The sequence below is a fragment of the Emys orbicularis genome, chromosome 4 (assembly GCF_028017835.1).
Source record: "Emys orbicularis isolate rEmyOrb1 chromosome 4, rEmyOrb1.hap1, whole genome shotgun sequence".
In the NCBI taxonomy this organism is placed as follows: Eukaryota; Metazoa; Chordata; order Testudines; family Emydidae; genus Emys; species Emys orbicularis.
In genome coordinates, this window is record NC_088686.1 from 51,263,634 (window position 1) to 51,283,400 (window position 19,767).

Consider the following 19,767-nt stretch of genomic DNA (forward strand, 5'->3'; position numbering starts at 1 on the left):
CAAATTTATTTTCTGCCTTTTTTCTTTACCTGTATATTGGATGTGAATGTAGCAGTTTTTTTTTTTTTTTTTAAACCATCCTTAATGCAGAACTGTACTATGTAAGGTCATACATATTTATCAGCACTATATCCTCTACAGATAGAAATGCCAGTGACAATTTCAAATCAGACTCTTTAAAATTAGAAACTTAATTGTAGATATATGTAAGTCTATTTTGAATGTGGCCCTAACTAATCATGATTGGGCTTAATAAAAATTTTGCACAAAGCATCATTTAAAATGCTATTTTAAAAACAAACAAACAGGGAAAGTTAATTGTTTGTTGCACCCCCGTTACAAGTCATCTCTACTTCTTCTTTCCTTTGTAAGGTAACTTTCTGTTTGTACTTGAGATTTTCTGTGTTAATTCATGTAGTGTAGTTAATACTGCAAATGTTTAGTTCATATGTTTTTTGTTTAAAGGTTACTTTCTATAACTGTTACATATTTGGTTTTTCATAGGGACTTGAGGTGCTGGGTTCTTTCTTTTCCACAGCAAAATATAAAGCTGTACTACAAATGAACAAGACAGTTCTAATCAATTTTTTTGACTTGGTGGATAAAAACCACTTACATATAATTTTCAGATTCAGTGTTTAACTGGTTTTCAAAATTTCCAAAAGAACACTATATAACAGTTAAAGCATCATAACCAAAAATAATAACCAATGTCTTTATTCTTTAAGGAGGTTCCATTAGTAATCTTTCTTGTTTAATTAGGAAACTGGATTTATTGACTGCTGTCAAGTCAAGCGGTAGCAATCAAATGAACCTTTGCTGCTGACATTAATTTACAGGGGTCAACAGGACAAAACTTCACGACATGATAGCTGATCTGGGCGATGATGAGCTACCCCACATCCCTTCAGGAATCATTAATCAGTCTAGGTCACCCTCTTCTAGAATGACTGATGAAGGTTCAAGAGCAGAGGAAGGTACAAAAAAATTCAGCTACTTATTATATTTTAGAAGGTTTTAATTTAAACACACGCTATCACTTATCCCCTCACACTTAATGCTGTTACAGTTGTCAATAATAGGACATCAACACTGCTTACAAGTCTGTTCACACAAGTTTGGGGTTTTTTGCACGACTACCACTTGAAGCTTTTGTGTCTCAGAGAAATATAAATCAGAACTTTACATGTCAAGTGTTTTTTTTTTTTTTTTTTTTTTTTCAAATTTTATGTGAAACTGCCTTGGTTTTGTCTTTGTCAACTCTTAAGTCCCTTGTTGCAGAATCCCTTTTTAAAGTAATCTTATCTGGATGTTACGTAATAAAACTTAGTATAAAAAGTGGTGATTGTAAGTTTGATACTCAATTTGTATTGAAAGGTGAAATAAAAATAGTTACTTAAAAGTAGTTAAGTAATTACAAAGGATGAATTTGGCTCTCTACCTTCAAATTATTATTAATGCTTATATAGTTAGAGTACTTTTTTAATTAGCTACTTTTGATCTATCCTATCCTTAACCAACCATTAGCTCCAGATGCAGTTGAACTATCACTTTCATCCCACCTACTGCAAGAAAGGCACTGGGAAGTTGACTTAAACTAGTTAAACATGTGGAGGGAGTTGGTTACAATATTTTGTGCATCTATATTTTTTAACAACTTGAGTTATTTAGATTAATACAGCATCTGTACTAATGCTGCTTACTTCAGTGTTAGTCTCATGCCGAAGCTCACATAGTTATGTTATAAACTAAGATTATAATCTGTTTTTCTCACAAAACGTATTGAAGTATTTATTGCAAATTCCAATCTTCAGGGCTTTGAATAGCTTCTAGCCCCAATGTTGTCATAACTGCCCCAAAAGTGGTGAGATTTATCACAATATAAAAACATCAGTCTGTCACTTTGCGTCAGTCAAGCACAGCCTCCAGTGTCCATATATTTTCCAGTGTCAGTAAGAAATTGTCCTTTTATTTCACAGTAATCTGTTAAAAATAAAATTGGACATAGTCTTAGGGCTTGTCTACACATACACGTTGCACTAGTGCAAGACTTACCTGTATAGCGCACCGGAAAAACTATTTTGGTGGGTTGCAGTCACACTGTGCCACTTGTACCTGTGCATATTGCAACAGTTGTGGCCACATCGCAGCACGCTGTATCGCTAAAAGCATGGAGTGCCCTGGCAGGGGATCCATGTCTCCTTTATATTGCCTGCTGCCTCCCTCCCTTATGAGAAATTTTTGCTGTGTATACCTGTAGGGATTTCTGAACTCACGCAATTCCCTCCGAACTGCCTATAGATCACCTCTTCTCCACTGTCGTCAAACTACCTGCTCCAAACCTAGATGAGGCACAGAGGAATGCAGCACTCCTCTGCTGTTAGGACAGGATGTGATTCTGTCAAATTGAGGACTTCATAGCTGTAGCAAGATGAATTACAAAACTCAGAATAATGTTTGGAAAGACAGAAAGAAAGAGAGCAAATCAGAATTTGAGGAAAGATTTCTTTCAGTCATTTGGGGCCATAGTTCCCATTGTTTGGGGTGCCATCTATTGCATCTTTATCCAGAAACTCTGCAGTATTCTAGAGAGAGGACTACATATGCCTAATCTCAACTGTGAACCCTGGAATCATCATCATAAAGCAAGGCATGTTTCTTGCTTGGATTTTTATTCTTGTGTTTTAGGAGTCATTGATTCATTCTAAAATACAGTACTGTAATCTGGTTAAAATATTGGACCATAAAAACCAATACTTCCATTTCCATGCCTTTTCAAAATGTTTTGTTGCATAGTTCACATGAATCTGAGTGGACAGGTGGAGGTGGGTGAGTGGTCTTCTCAGGGAAACGTTATACCACCACATGCTTTGGATGATTAAAAATTGTCTGCACTCAGTACGTGCACAAATCATTCTGAAAGAAGGTGTCTCACTATTTCATACTTTTTGCCATTTCACACTATTTGCCATTTTGTTATGTGAGCATATTTTTCAGCCCATCAATTTGTTTTGCTGTTCTTCATATACTTCTGTAGGTAAGAGCTGTAGTGTGAACATAACAGTAATCCCATGTGTCTTATTTTTTTTCCTTACCTTCCTGTGACTTTTTTTAAAACAGAGTTTTAAAATTTAAATTTTCTCTCTCTCTCTACTAGTTGTTTTAGTGGGCCTTTGACAATATTGAACAAATATTTCATAATCCATGTCTACACCAGATGGTATGAAGTCAGTAGTAGTAGATAGGTTAGTCATCTCGTTTGCAGAAGTTCCAGAACAAAATGCAAATCTTCATTGTATTCCTTCTGTCCATGTTCTGCTGCTTTAATAAATTGAATGAGAAAGGCATATTTCATTATCATGAATAAAAAAGAATTGAGCCATAAATGACAATTGTATCTGAACAGCATAATACTTCCCAGTTATTTTATTTCATCTAACTATTTCAAGCAGTTTTGATTTAGGACATCCACTATAATCCTCCTTACCAGGCCACAGTAGCTCAACTATTGAGTTGCAGTAAGCCATAATACGTCTCTGGTTACACAAATGGCCTGTGTAATCCTTTGCTGCAGTACAATGTAATGTCACATTGGAAACCAGAATTCTGAAAGAAAGGGAGTGCTTGGCACTTTCGTTTGCATGCCAATAACCAGAACGCTATTCAGGCTCACATAGGTTTCATGGTACCTTTGGTGTGTGAGCTCTGATACAAAGAGGTTTGGATGTGATTGTGCACAGGTGGTTTTTTTCCCTGTGCTTCACAAGATGAAATATAAACAATTATCCTGTTTTAAAATATTTCCAACCACATTTCAACTATTTTAATGTTTTCATCTCAACACAGCTAGTTACATTGATGCAAACTGAAACTTGTCATAGACTAATACACTTGGAAAAACCTTAAAATGTAACAAATACATTTGTCAGTCTTCCACTAAAAAACACACTGAACCAGCTACATCTTCTAATAATCCTGCACTAAAATTTCTGAAAACAGGTTAGTCCATTGGTATAGTCCTGCGGTCCTCCATTGTGGTCTTACTCAAAGCATGGTTGCTTTCTAAGCCTTCTCTTCGGGTACATGAGTAGCTATGCAGATTTTTTTTTTTTTTTTTTTTTTTTTTACGGTTGCCTTTTTAGGCAAATAGTGTTAATTGACTGATAATACTTATTTGTATACAGTACATAATGTTGGCTGCTGTTGTGATAATTATAAATAATAACCTCTGGATGATAAATGTTTGATTAAAGAATAGACTAAGAGGGAAGGTTTTTGTGATTGGACTAGTCAGTTATAAGCACATCTGATTATGTATTTATAGTGCAATATTTAATCCTTAGGGTATTGGCTGGATTTCATTTGTTTATGCATAATGTTAACAAGTTTGAGTGCAAGGATGGCTGTGCATCCTTTTACTCAGTCTCTGCCATAATAAATATTATACTAGATCATAACTTGTAATTGGTATGAATATGATAGACAATGACTTCACCAGAACACACTTGTATTTAAATTGGAGGATAATAATAACTATACAGGTCTATACTGCATGAGCAAATAACTCTGGTAACCTTAATTCCTAAAAATCCTTAATCTTTAAACAGTAGTTCATCAGTGTTAATTATATATTTTTTCTTTGGAATATTTCAGGTAGGTCCATTGCAAGGGGAAAAAATGTTTTTGCTATTCAAAGTTTGTTCACCTGTTTTGATGATAGTTGTAAGTTCGTGTGTCTTTCATTTTTATTACTTGGTTTCCATTTATTTTTATTAAAACTTTTGACCATATTTTAAAAAACACTTTTCATAATTAAAAATGTTGCTTAAATAAAAAAGCCCCAAATTTAAAATGATAAATTTAGAACAGAGTTTCATGTTAGAACTAAAATTTTGCTTTTGGAAAATTAGTTTCCAACTTCTAAACTTTTTGTTCACCTTTTTTGAAGTTTCAAATACAGATGAGTCTGAGTATAGTTGCTGTAGATTTAGGGGCGGGAGTTCTGAATTTCTCTTGATAGTGAGAGATACACTGTCCCAAAGATTGCTCTGAGATGCATTGTACATTTGGGAAGCAGGATATCTCCTACAATTCCCAGGTGCGGAGAGGGTATGTTCCTCTTACTACAACCTCTTATGGGGTGCAGCTTACTACTTGAATTGTAACTGAACAGTTCTATTCATGGTGCCATGACTTTGCCCCAAGGGAAGTAGTAAGGGAGCAGACGCTGGACTATGAGGGACTGGAATTTTTGAATTCTTCTTATGCAGGCTCAGCAATGGGAGAAAGGCTCTTCGGGGCTTTTACTTGCCCTTTGCCTTTCCCCTCCTATATTCCTTGTTCCTTGTAGGGGGTAGGCAGAACATGGACTTCAGTGAACAATCCTAATTCTTTAAATTTCTTTTAGTGAAGATTTTGCGGGTTGTGTTTCTCCGTAGAACTTTTGTCATGTCATCTTAATTCACATTTCATGTAGAACATAATGGATCTCTTCCTTCTGTTCTTTACTGCTCTATCCCAATACTTCTGCTGGAACATCAATATTGGGAAATTGAGTTGGTATAATTCGGGTGGGTGACTAAACTAAGAATAATGTTTAATCTTGTAAGGAAACTCATACATCCATACACACTGAAAATAATTTAGCACATTTTACTTATCGGAAGTATGACTCTTTGGGAAAATAAATCTGATTGTGTTAGGATGCAATTACTTGACCCTTTGCATATGCGAGGTTTCTAATGAAATATTGGCAAAAATGAATACTACTAAGGGACATTGTCAAGTAGTTTTGGCCCAAAATTAACACAAGAAATGGCTCGCGCTCTCGCACACATGCAATTTTATCTGGAAAGTTTAAATCAGGAATATATTTTCCCTCATCAGGTGTCCTAATTTTGTTCTTTGGAAAGTAATACCAAAAAATAAAATAGACCCCCACCCACACCTCTTTCAGTAAGGCAGATTTTTTTCTAGAAGCTGTGTGTGTAAATCCTTATTCAAATACCTTGCAAACAAATTGATTTTTTTGTGGGGAAGCAGTGGGGAGTCATAGATGATACTGAAGGTTAAAGAGTGTGAATGAATGCTGGAGAAGATGATTCAAGCCTGAATTGAAAATTAACATTTGTTCAAAAGCTGCATTGTTTAGTATTAAATGATAATCAAAAAGAAAAATGTGTAAAGCTTCAGATGTTTTAAGGAACATGCAGCTAGCTAACATGAATATCAGTTGTCTATTTTTAAACTTTATCCAAACATTGTTGATACAGTCAAATGCAGAACTCGGTAATTGCAAATGTTGTAGGTTCTTGTGTTTTAAAACCCTGTCTGTATATGTGTGGTGGAGGGTGGTCCTTCATGGGGAATTATATGAGTGCTAAAAAATACTTGCTTATGGAGGTAAATGTTTATTGCCTTAATAGCTTCAAATTTAGAGAATTATTTTCAAATGTATGTATGTATATGCTCATGTTTTCTTTTCCACTAGGAGGAGGAGATTTTACCATGATTCATATCTAGTTGTTAACAGTTCAGCTCTTATACACTGCTGTGCCTTTAAGTGATGACTGATGCAGCTTTTTCATATTGTAAATTTGAGGTTTTTTCTCAAAACTTAAACTGTTTTGTTCTTTGTAGCGGAGCCAATAACGTTTTCATCTGGAGGAGGCAAGTCATTTATTATGGGTTCTGATGATGTTTTGTTAAGTGTACTGGGCCTTGGAGACCTTGCAGACTTGACAGTAACAAATGATGCAGACTATAGTTATGATGTAAGTGAAATTTTATTTTAAAATTCCTTATACGGTTGAATATAATTAATGATAGTCAATTTTTCAGAATATTTCAAATTTATAGGACAGCTTATTTTAGAGGCAAAAGCTACATTTTTGTATAAAGAAACACCTCATAAACTAGCAAGACAGCTTGTGAAATCAAATTGAAATATGATTAGTTTTTTAAAGAATTTGTAATTCATATTTTAATTGTTTTGTTTTGTTTTTTACTTAAGTAACATGTTTTCCAAACAAGATTTTAGGTGAATTATTTTAAACAAAAATGGGAATTGCCCAGAAACTGAACACTAAAAAGTTGGAGCTAAACCCATATATTGCTAGTAACTTAAATTTCTAAATGTTTGCTATTTTTATGTATAAAATGTGTGTATATATAGTAGTGTGTAATAGCTTTTTTTTGTAGTGTGAATTGTAGATTTACAAGTGTGGAATATTCTTTCATTTTATCGTACTGCAGAGAGTCCTACATTTTTTTTCCACTGTGCACAAAATTACTGCCCATGGTAACATTTTTAATATGGAGTTTGTACTGGCTAGTAATGTTGGGTTGGGGTGGGATGGGGGATTGTTCGTGTGCATCCATTCGTCCAGGAAGTCTTCACACGTTGAGGTATATTTTAAATAGTGTTGCATTGTGTTTTTAGATGAATAAGACATTTTCATGCTTTAGTTATTTCTATAACTTTTTCTGGATTATAGTGTCTGCTTTCATTTTTGAATGTTAAGATGTATGTAAATACTTCTCTTGGGAAAATACTGTCAGTGGTTTTCTTAAAAAACACATTGCATTTTATGCACATTTAGGAAATGAAAACTGTATTTATAATATATCCTAGGGTCTTAAAGTGCCATAAGTGTTAGAAGTGTACATCTTGGTTTAAAAAAAAAATCAGTTTTTCTTCAGTATTACGGAAGAACCTGAATTCTATCAAATATTTCAATGTATTCTACCATATTTCAGGATTTAGTGATGGATATTTTTTCTTCCTAAAATGACAAACATTAATTGTTCACACTTCTAATATTTGGATTATAAAAGACTAATTATAGCATCCTGTTCTACGAAAAATAAAAAGGTATTAAGCAGTTTTGGAAAAAATGTTTTTTTACAAACACATTACAGGAGTTCTAGGCTTTAGAGGTTTTACTACATTAGATAATATACAGTTTTTGTTACCTTTAAAGAACTGAATTATTTATTAAATAGTTTTAATTCAGCATTAACACTGAGAAATCAAGCACGAAAAAGTTAGAAAAACCAAGTTTTAAATGGAGAGATGAAGTTGAAATCAGAGAATTAAATTTATTCTTAGGCCTTAATATATTATGTTTTCGTATAACTCTAAATTTATCAAATGCAGCACAATACAGATAATATGAAGCAGCCTGGAGTTTTTATGTAATATCTTACTGTAAGCTACAACACACTCAATTGTTAGATTTGGTTTTAATTTTGTATAGTTTCAGTGAAATCCATAAAACAAGTTTTGAGGAAAAGTAGTTCATTAACTTTAAAGCTTTGAACATTCTGAAGTTGCAAGCACAGAGATTGAGAAAAACCAATATTCTTAACCTACTAGATTTGATTACTTAAAATTGAATGGAAAAGTTACAATTTACTGACTCTAGTTTTTCATTATTTTTAAACTTCTTCGTCATAGTTCTTCAAACTTTGTTTATCCTTAGCTATTGGAGGATTTTAGCACAGAACTATGTTAATAAAAATGAGTGCTTTCATCCCAAGGTCCCATTTTAGGATCTCAGTGTTTTGATTAAGCCTCAGCTCAGACTTTAGGGTGTTCTACATATTACTCCCATTTTACAGATGGGAAATTGGTGCCTTGTTGTCCTCCATACCCCACTCACCAGCATCTTCACAGGATGAAAGCATGGAAGATACTAACAAGGCTGCAAAGAAGATGAGTTTTACATCTCCTAATAGAGACCCTTCTGTCAATTCAGAGATTGATAGGCTTGGACAACATTCAGAGCTTGCCGCCTAGTGGACAGGTTTATGACTCTAACAAGCCTCATATCCAAAGTTAAAATAAGCCCTTGCACAGGAAAGTTGTGGTCCTGCAACACTGAATTGGTGGTTAGACCCCAGAAAAGTTCAAAGAGGGTGGTGCTGTTTAACTTTCTTCTGATGGAGATACTTCTCATGGGTACATGAGGCACATGTTGGGGAGCCCACCTGAGCCACCTCCAGATACAAAGGACAAATGTATTGGAACTAAGAGGAATCAGGCTAGTTTGTATAGTATTCTACAAAATCCACCATGCAGATTCTAACACAGCTGCAATGTGTTACGTAAACAAGGGAGTGTCCACTTGTCTCACCTGCATCAAGAGGCTGTTAAGCTATGGACATGGTGTCAGTGTTGTGGGGAGACCCTGATAGCTATCCACCTCCCAGGAGTCAGCAACTTCCTAAGTAGACAATACATAACCAAATGGTTGCTAAAGAGGCCTTTCATAGATCTAATATTGATCTATAATAATGATGGTGAAATTCTGTAATGGAGGCAAAAAAGTCTAAGGACATCACAAAATCTCCAACCTTTCTTTCCAGGGGAAACATAAGCCCTGGCTCCCTTCAAGACTCCTTCCACCTACTGTGTACCCCAGGACTTGCATATGTTTTCCCACCCATTCCCCTGATTCCCGGGTTAATATGCAAAATCAGACTGGACAAAGCCAAAGTAATCCTAATAGCCATGCTGGCTGAGATTATTCTGCCTAACAGACTTTCTTTGGATGTCTATTCAGCCTCTCATTCCGCTTCCAACTGTCAGGACACAGTATTGCAGAACTAAGGTCAGTTACTTAATCCAGACTTTGAAGTCACTGCATCTGACAACCTGGATCTTTGTTGGTTCAGTGCTGCTGACAAAGACTGCTGCCTACAAGTGCAAGAGATCCTCCTGCAAAGCAGGAAGGCTTCCACACGGAAAACGTATTCCTGTAAATGAAAAAGATTCTCAATTTCAGTGACCCAAAATAACCTATATCCAATGGAGTCTCCTATACTAAAGATCCTGTGTTTAAAAGACTAGGTCTTTTTTTCAGCTTCATTTTATCAGCAATCTCTTCATCACCCATCCGCCCAGTCCTGTTCAATCTTCTCACATCCTACGGTATCTGGATTTTTGAAAGGGCTGCTCCATGCTTGACCCACCAGTCAAAAAGCCATCCTCTGTAAGAATTTCACTTATCTCTGCAAACCTAATGAAGCTCCCTTTCTGAGTCACTTTTGGAGTACTTATTACACTACCTTATCCTCAAGAAGATCAACTTAGTTGCCATCACATTGGCGAGGGACAGTCAAGCAAAGTGTGCTCACCTGCAGCTCAAATTGACTCTAATCCTTCCAAACTGATCTCACTGCTCTAGATTTATCTCAGCTAGTGAATGGCACCTACTGCCCCTTTGAGGATGCATTATTGAAAAAGTTATTGACAGTTAACTTAACAACTAGATTAGTGAGCTAAACTGATGGTCCAGTGAGAGTGAAATGTATGTGCAGCAAGGCTAGGGCTCTTGTGAAGCCAGAGGCTATGTTGTTACAGAAGCTGGGTGGCTAAAGGTGATGTGCTATGGTAATTGAATCTGAGCTACACCCATGCATCAAGAGTTCCAGGCCTACCCATGGCAGCTTTCAGAGTTTTCATCCCTCTCCCCATAGTTGCAGCACTCGTGAGCCTGTGCCATGTACAGCTCTTAGCTCCCGACCCCAGCTGCAGCACTGCGTGTTTGGTACGTATTCTGAGCACACCTTGTGCTCTGCTCTCAACTGTGATCTCAGTGCTGCATACTGTGCCATGCATTGAACAAAGGCTGCTGTGACCCCATACCTCTGTCAGCTCATCCTCTCCTTGGTCTTTTGGTTTCTTCCACTGCATTGCAGCCTGATGTCAACACAATTCATTGAGTGGATTCCTCTGTCCTAACCCCTTGACCAGCACTGATTTGGGGGTTGTAAGTTCCAAAAACTTTTACCCTTTCATACCTCTCTTTAGAAGTTAGTGTTCTCACTTCTTTGGGGACATCTGTGTGAAGTTACACATACAACAGTCATCTTAACTAATGAAACAAGATTTCATTAACAGAAAAAATGAAATTAAAATAAGCTGTTTGCTTCACATATCTAGACTTGTAGGGTATCGTACACAAATTTATTTTTTCCTCTTTTTTAAAGAAGCTAGGAAATTACATTTTATATCAAAAGCATGTTATTAGGGTTGCAAAGTCAGGAACTCAAGGTTTAAAAATGTCATTGTTAAGGTTGCATATCTGACCTCAATTCTTCCCTCTTTTGCGTATATGTTATGAGACTATCTTTAATCACATGACTACATACTATATATTCCACTTATTTAGTGGATAGCATGACCAGTCTTCAGAGAATGACTTGGAGTCGTATAGTTCATGAGAATTTACAAGTTCACTGCCTCATTTGAGGCAGAAATTGGATGGTGTACAGTGATTGAGGCAGGGGGCAGCAGGAAGAAATAGAATGCCCTTGTGTTTGACACCTTCTACTATGACCCTGGAAAACTGGGTTCTGTCCTTGGTGCGATCACAAACTTCCTGTGATACTACATGACCATTAATTGTGTTATTTCCTGGGTGTCCAATCTGAGACAATTGAGGCCCAATTTTGTAAGGCATTTAGACACTAATAATTCTGTATTTAGTGCTTAATTCTGATGGTGTGCAGTAAATAAGACATGGGTTCATACATTGAATAATGTGGTTAAAAAATATTGAGCAGCTCTCTTGTTCACTAAACACTTCCCTTCCTGAATGCAAAAGGGTGTGTGTGGAAAAGTAGTATGAGATCATGTAATCAAAGATGATATTATTATGCATACATATGGGGGAGGATTTAAGGTTTCATGACCAACCTTAATTCTGGCACTTTGTAAATTATGATTTATTCACTTTGAAATTGTATCATTTTAATGTCGTGTTTTGCATATATGTATATTATTTTATTTGTATTACAATAGCACCTAGTGGCTCCAGTCATGGTTGAGCCCAGTTGTGCTAGCGATTGAGCAAACATATTGTAAGAAACAGTCCCACTCATGAAGGACTTAAAAGCTAAAGAGAGAAAAGATGGGAGAAAGGAAGTAGTAGTCTCATTTTACAGATGGGAACTGAGGTTCAGAGGTTAGATGACTTTCCCAAGGTTGTACAGGACATATGGAGAGAGAGAAATGGAACCCAGATCTCCTAGATCCCAGTCCAGTCTCTTAACACCAAGCATATCTTTCCTCCCTGTAGTTTTCAAAGTAGCTACATCTCAATGTACTAAATGTAATATTTTTATTATGGAAGGGGATAATTGGAAATGAAAAGGTTAATATTATGAAATGTGGTGTTTGTATGGTATTGGAATATGGAATTCTGTGTTATAAGTCTGCATTTGTAAGCCTTGTAATAAATGCATTACTTGATATGGATAATTTGGCATAATGTGTTCTTGTTAAACTGAAATCTATTCATATTAGGAAGCTGTGTTTCTAGCCCCCAATAGCTCTTTAGGCTAGTGTATGTAATTTTTCCAATCTTGAAAGGCCCAAGGGAAGATTGAGTGGGAGTCGTAAATCAGTTTAGAATAAGGATTTGGTCCAAGAAAAGGCACTATAACAAACTTTACTTTATTCATTACTTTCAGACCTCTTTAAAATACTGAATGATGATAAAGGATTTAGCATTTTAATATGCCTATGTTAGTGGCATAATTAACTTTTAGGATGTGTGAGTTACAGTTTGGCATGGTGGAAGTATAATAGTTGCCCACAAGGTAGCTAGCCCTGAGTGACACCATCTAGATGCATGTTACATTGAAAAATATACAAATAGAAATTATAATACTTTCCTTATATCTTGTATCTCTAGAGCTGTTTTTATGATTTACATGTTGAATGGGCTATACTGAGTGAGACATAATGAGCAGGCCGTTTACCCACCCCCATAATTTCTAAGGCATCTGCACTTGACAGCCTACATAAAACTTATATACATTTATATGTTGCATTTCTGGGGTCACTACAGTTTTGAATGAAGAACAGTAAAATTTTTGTTTTTCATAAAAGCCTAGATGAATAGTATAGACCGTGTTGTTGGAGGAATGGTAGTTAATTTGATAATAGAGAGAAACAATTCAAAATAAAACTCTATATAGAAGATTTAGATTTTACATTTGCATAAACATAATCTGAATCCGGTCCAGCTATTAATGGAATTTAATACAGTTGTTAGCTACTAGCTAATTAAGTGCCTGATTGTGAGGAGAGCTGAATGTTAATCACCTTTCAAGATGCCCTCTTTACTATGCAGGATCAGGCCCTGATTGTCCAGCTCTTTTCTTTCTTTGGATTCTGTTTTTCTTTGAGGGACTGATAGATTTTTACATACTCTACATATTATCTAAAAGAATTGAACAAAATTATAGTTCATTATATTGTACAACTGCAGTGTATAAAATGGATTTGAAGATTTAAAACGGGAAAATAATATCTCGTATTCTTTTGAATTTTTCTCCTTTTTAATTTTATTTCTCTAAAAGTAGTTTGGTTTTTATTAAAATTCTATTTATGACCTTGGACATTATAGTATTTTATGACAGAAATTACAGTTAAATTTTCTCATAGAATAGATGTTAAAATCAGAAGGGATGGTTATGATAATCTAATCTTATCTCCTGCATAACATAGGCAATAGATCATCCAGTCTGACAACAATTATATACAGCAAATGTCAGCAATATTTAAGGCTTTCTTGGAGTAGGAAAAATCTCACTGAAGAGGAAAAGAGAAAACTAAGAATCATTTTTCAGATTTTAAAATGAAGACTCTAGTATAACAGTAGATTTGAGTAGTATTTTAAAAGTGTATTTCCGACAGGACATCAAAAATGCTGTGTTGGAGTTAAAAAAAAAAAAATTGAGTCCCTTTCAAGATTTTTAGAAAAGATGCTTTTACCGCTTGCTACTGTTGTCATAGTCAATAAGTATTCTTGTCTCTTAACTGGTATGTCTTTTTACAAGATACAAAATTGATGCATAAAGTACTAAACTCAATATTAAACAGTAATAATTGTTGTATTCTAGTCTGTGTGGCCCTAGAAAGATTGGGAATAATATTAATCCTGTATTTGTTATATATAGACTTTTTTCTATTTAGAGCTGAGGCAAAAGCTACAATTACAACAGAAGAAAAACTTGCTCTTGCAGGTTTAGATGGTACTGAGATTTGATTTGGTATCCTGAATACCTTTCTGGAAAGATGGATCATAAAAGCTAAAAAGGAGATACTAAATAATTTCCCCCCAGATACTATATGAAATCCCAATATCTTTACATTGGTTGGTTTGTACACAAATATTGGTTGTCTCTTTAGTTCTGTAGCCTATAAAAATGAAGAATTGTGATGGATACTGGTTCACTGGAAAACTAGTCCAGTGGCATTTTATATTTTGTTTCTCACTTGTTAGTAAACTTTTAAAAACATGCCAGAAATTAGAAACCATTTGGCAAATAGGATTTCTTTACTAAATTCCCATGCCTTTTTTGCAGACTCCTTGGTTTTGTCTCAGTATTATTGATACAGCTCTCAAAATTTTGTTTGGTGCTGCAGAGCTAGCAATGGATGCTTGAGTTTTTTGTATCTCCAGCAAAATAGTACTTATTTAAATCCATGTCCTAAACACTTCAGTCTTCAAACACTAACATACAGTATATAATTTTATATATAAGATCACTAAAGTTACTACATAGATATTTTTGTTTGTTTTTGTTTCTAGCTGCCAGCCAATAAAGATGCCTTTCGGAAGACATGGAATCCTAAGTATACGCTACGCAGCCATTTTGATGGAGTGCGAACATTAGCTTTTCATCCTGTAGAGCCTGTGCTGGTTACAGCCTCTGAGGACCACACTTTAAAACTTTGGAACTTACAGAAAACAGTTCCTGCCAAAAAGCAAGTATATGGTGGTTTTCTTTTTTAAAGTTTGTTGTATATGTTGTTGTCTGATAAGTTGTCTCTCTCAAATCTTTTTTCATTACATTCAATTTAATAACAACATTTTAACAGATAGTTTAGTATAATCACCTTTCTGTTTTTTTGGTTTTTTTTCAGGAGTGCCTCTTTAGATGTAGAACCTATCTACACGTTTAGGGCCCACATGTAAGTGTTTGCCAGTTAATACTTCAGAAGCAGCCATTGCCACCTATTATGGATTCAGTAAAATGTTTAGGCTTAAAGATCACAATTTTATTAACATTATTTATGCGTGGTGCCAAAGATGTGCATAATTGTTTATAAAGCGAGTAAAAGTCTCTGTCCTGAGGAGTGCACTGTCAAGATAAAAGAACGACGACGACCACAGGGGATAACAAATGTAGAAGGCTTAAGGGGAAGGGACAGAGGATGTGGAAGAAGACACTGAAATTGTGCTGTAATGAAGACTGCCGGGTTTTTTATACAATATGTAAAGTCTGCTTTAAATGGATTTTGAGAAGAAGCATAGGAGGTGAGGGTGGAGGTTTAGTAGATGGATTTAGGAAGGAAGCTTGGAAAAGGATACAGAGGGCAGGCATGGGTTGAGTGAATAGAGTGGATGTGGTGAAGAACAAAACGAGACCAAGCGTAGATGTTGGAAGGATCTAAATTGCGTAGGGCCTTGAAAGTGAGAATGACTGATCCAAATTCAGTGCCAAAGGCAACAGAGTTTATGAAAGGGATCTCGGGTGGGTTAGTTTGGACATAGGTACCAGTTGAGGCTGATGTTTTCACATCAGAGTTCTGAATAAGATAGCGGTTGGGAGTGAAGCAAATGCCAGGAAGTCCAGTTGGGGGAGAGTTGAATTAATCAAGATGAATTATGATAAAAGCCTGATCATGACTTCAGCCAGAAGATCTGCAATGCCAAACCAGACCACCTTTCCCATGGATCTTGAGTTTACCTATTTTTGTGTTTGGTTGGGTGTCTCATCTGAGATGCATCATAAAACCTATTCCCACTTCCCATATCGCAATCCCAAGTTTTGGGAAGAGGGGCTAGTGCAAACTGGTTTACCCCAAAAGGGATTTTTGTCCATCAGGTTCTGACAATAAACTCACTTGAACAAAATAAGGCCAGTGCAACCTGTCAGCTGCTCTGTAAAGCAGCTGATCCAGCATTTATAAAAAAGATGCTGATGGTAAATGACTGTCAGATCACTGAACTGTTGCACAGCTACCTGAGACCCAGTCAACTAACCCTGGCTTCTGACTGAGCAGAATAAACTAGAGGAAGGCAAAACAAAATAACACAGCATGGCATTGATGCACTGAGGGGAAATTCCTTTCTCTTGGGTATGGCAGTCAAGAATAACCAGTCCCACATCCAGCAACTACAAGCTCCAAAGTAACACTCTGAGGTGAAGGTGTGGAAAACTTTCTGCTTCTGAAAATGGCATATGCTTCTTTCCCATCCAGAAATATTTATGGATTATCCTTCCCTCTGACAGAATAATTTAGCTGGTAAAATAAATCTAATCCCATGCCAACCCACAAAGGAGGCAAGCCTGCAGCCCCAGGACCTGGCCCTGTGCTAGGTCTGACAAGTACAATTGTTCTTGTGAGAATTGCAGGGGTCATAACTGCTTAGGCACATTCTAATCTTGGGGGAATTCTGTGCCAAAAAATAAAAAATTCTGCGCACAATATTTTAAAATTCTGCAAAATTGTGCATATTATATTTGTCAAAATAATGCAATATAAACATGCCAGTTTCAATTATTTTTGATAATTTATTTAAACTACAATACAATGGATGGAGAATGGAACTGGGGAGCATGGGAGAAAATCCCCAAACCCCCTTTGTCTAAAGTAATGTAGCTAGGTTTGACCCTTTATTTCTAGTTATTAGTCATAGAATCATAGAATACCAGGGTTGGAAGGGACCTCAGGAGGTCATCTAGTCCAACCCCCTGCTCAAATCAGGACCAATCCCCAACTAAATCATCCCAGCCAGAGCTTTGTCAAGCCTGACCTTAAAAACCTCCAAGGAAGGAGATTCCACCACCTCCCTAGGTAACCCATTCCAGTGCTTCACCACCCTCCTAGTGAAAAAGTGTTTCTTAATATCCAACCTAAACCTCCCCCACTGCAACTTGAGACCATTACTCCTTGTTCTGTCATCTGGTACCACTGAGAACAGTCTAGATCCATTCTCTTTGGAACCCCCTTTCAGGTAGTTGAAAGCAGCTATCAAAATCCCCCCTCATTCTTCTCTTCTGCAGACTAAACAATCCCAGTTCCCTCAGCCTCTCCTCATAAGTCATGTGCTCCAGACCCCTAATCATTTTTGTTGCCCTCCGCTGGACTCTTTCCAATTTTTCCACATCCTTCTTGTAGTGTGGGGCCCAAAACTGGACACAGTACTCCAGGTCTGAGGCCTCACCAATGTCGAATAGAGGGGAACAATCACGTCCCTCGATCTGCTGGCAATGTCCCTACTTATACAGCCCAAAATGCTGTTAGCCTTCTTGGCAACAAGGGCACGCTGTCGACTCATATCCAGCTTCTCGTCCATTGTAACCCCTAGGTCCTTTTCTGCAGAACTGCTTCCTAGCCATTCGGTCCCTAGTCTGTAACAGTGAATGGGATTCTTCCATCCTAAGTGCAGGACTCTGCACTTGTCCTTGTTGAACCTCATCAGGTTTCTTTTGGCCCAATCCTCTAATTTGTCTAGGTCCCTCTGTATCCTATCCCTACCCTCCAGCGTATCTACCACTCCTCCCAGTTTAGTGTCATCTGCAAACTTGCTGAGAGTGCAGTCCCCGCCATCCTCCAGATCATTAATGAAAATATTGAACAGGACCGACCCTTGGGGCACTAATATCGGCTGCCAACTAGACATGGAGCCATTGACCACTACCCGTTGAGCCCGACGATCTAGCCAGCTTTCTATCCACCTTACAGTCCATTCATCCAACCCATACTTCTTTAACTTGGCGGCAAGAATACTGTGGGAGACCGTATCAAAAGCTTTGCTAAAGTCAAGGAATAACACATCCACTGCTTTCCCCTCATCCACAGAGTCAGTTATCTCCTCATAGAAGGCAATTAGGTTAGTCAGGCACGACTTCCCCTTGGTGAATCCATGCTGACTGTTCCTGATCACTTTCCTCTCCTCTAAGTGTTTCATAATTGATTCCTTGAGGACCTGCTCCATGATTTTTCCAGGGACTGAGGTGAGGCTGACTGGCCTGTAGTTCCCCCGATCCTCCTTTTTTAAAGATGGGCACTACATTAGCCTTTTTCCAGTCATCCGGGACCTCCCCCGATCGCCATGAGTTTTCAAAGATGATTGCCAATGGCTCCGCAATCATATCCGCCAACTCCTTTAGTACCCTCGGATGCAGCGCATCCGGCCCCATGGATTTGTGCTCATCCAGTTTTTCTAAATAGTCCCGAACCACTTCTTTCTCCACAGAGGGCTGGTCACCTCCTCCCCATACTGTGCTGCCCAGTCCAGCAATCTGGGAGCTGACCTTTGTTTGTGAAGACAGAGGCAAAAAAAGCATTGCGTACATTAGCTTTTTCCACATCCTCTGTCACTAGGTTGACTCCCTCATTCAGTAAGGGGCCCACACTTTCCTTGACTTTCTTGTTGTTGCTAACATACCTGAAGAAACCCTTCTTGTTACTCTTAACATCTCTTGCTAGCTGCAACTCCAAGTGCGATTTGGCCTTCCTGATTTCACTCTTGCATGCCTGAGCGATATTTTTATACTCCTCCCTGGTCATTTGTCCAATCTTCCACTTCTTGTAAGCTTAAGAGGGACAGTCTCTCTCGTTCACTCACTTCCACGCCTGCTCAGCCCACCCATGTCCTCCAGTGATGATTGACATCTCCTCTGGCTGTACAGGCTGCTGGGGAGGAGCGAGTGACTGTTCTTTCGGCTTCCCTTTGCTTCCCCGTAGAAGTCATTTTTCTGCGGGGAAACAAAGAAATCTGCAGATGACATGAATTCTGCTCCTGCACAGTGGCACAGAATTGCCCCAGGAATAACATTCTGAGGAACTCAGCAGATGAGATCTTGCAAATCTCTATAATATATTTCAGCGGTTCTCAAACTGTAGGTCGGGACCCCAAAGCGGGTCACGATCCCATTTTAATAGGGTTGCCAGGGCTGTCATTAGACTTGTTGTGGTACAGAGCCAAAACCTCAGGACTTCCGCCATGAGTGACAGGGCCTGGGCAATGGGGCTCAGGCTTCGGTCCCCCCTCTTAGGGTCGCGTAGTAATTTTTGTTGTAAGAAGGGGCCTATGGTACAGTGAAGTTTGGGAACCCCTGAATATCTGTACAGAAAGGTAGATGGCATACTGTTATGGATAGTTGTCATTGTTTCCAGTATATGCCCTGTTCTGTGATTTTTGGTTTGGTTTTTTAAAGGAGAAAAAAATTGGGGGGATTTCTAGGTAGCTTGTGGATTTTTTTATTTTTATTATTTTATAACAGTCAGTTACTCTTCAAAAGTGGCTGTAATGGATGCAGCCTTTTTTTCCCCCAGTGTTGTTTATCCCCAGTCTCTCCTATCTCAAAACAGTAAATGCAGTAAACCTATTGCACTATTATAAATGTTATTGCCTAAACTGATGGACAAGATAATCCAAAATTAAAACTGAAACTACATTTGTGTCTGGGTCCTGCAGCATTTCTGTGTCTGAAATAATCTAGAGACTCTGTATAGTGCTTCAGATTTGTCATAGCATTTTTTTTAATCGAAAGTCACAAAAAAGTCATGATAAATGTAGTAGAAATTATGGGTTTAGGAGGAAATGGTGTGTAAAATCATGGGCGCACTTTTTGAAAAGGGGGGGGCGGATGACCATGTAGGAGGGTTGCCTTCTGTCCCCGGGGGGAGGGGGCATGTTACAGAGCAAGTCCACCTCGCACTCATCCCACAGT

At 37.5% G+C, this 19,767-nt stretch overlaps 1 protein-coding gene across 1 annotated transcript in view; it reads left to right on the forward strand.

Annotated features, from left to right (window-relative positions):
- The window catches only part of STRN3 (striatin 3), a 104,849-nt gene that overhangs the window by 68,892 nt on the left and 16,190 nt on the right, over positions 1-19,767 (forward strand). The window contains exons 9-12 of the mRNA XM_065404210.1: positions 840-977; positions 6,640-6,773; positions 14,610-14,785; positions 14,945-14,992. Coding sequence (XP_065260282.1) covers positions 840-977; positions 6,640-6,773; positions 14,610-14,785; positions 14,945-14,992 — 496 coding nt within the window. The remainder of the gene's footprint in view (positions 1-839; positions 978-6,639; positions 6,774-14,609; positions 14,786-14,944; positions 14,993-19,767) is intronic.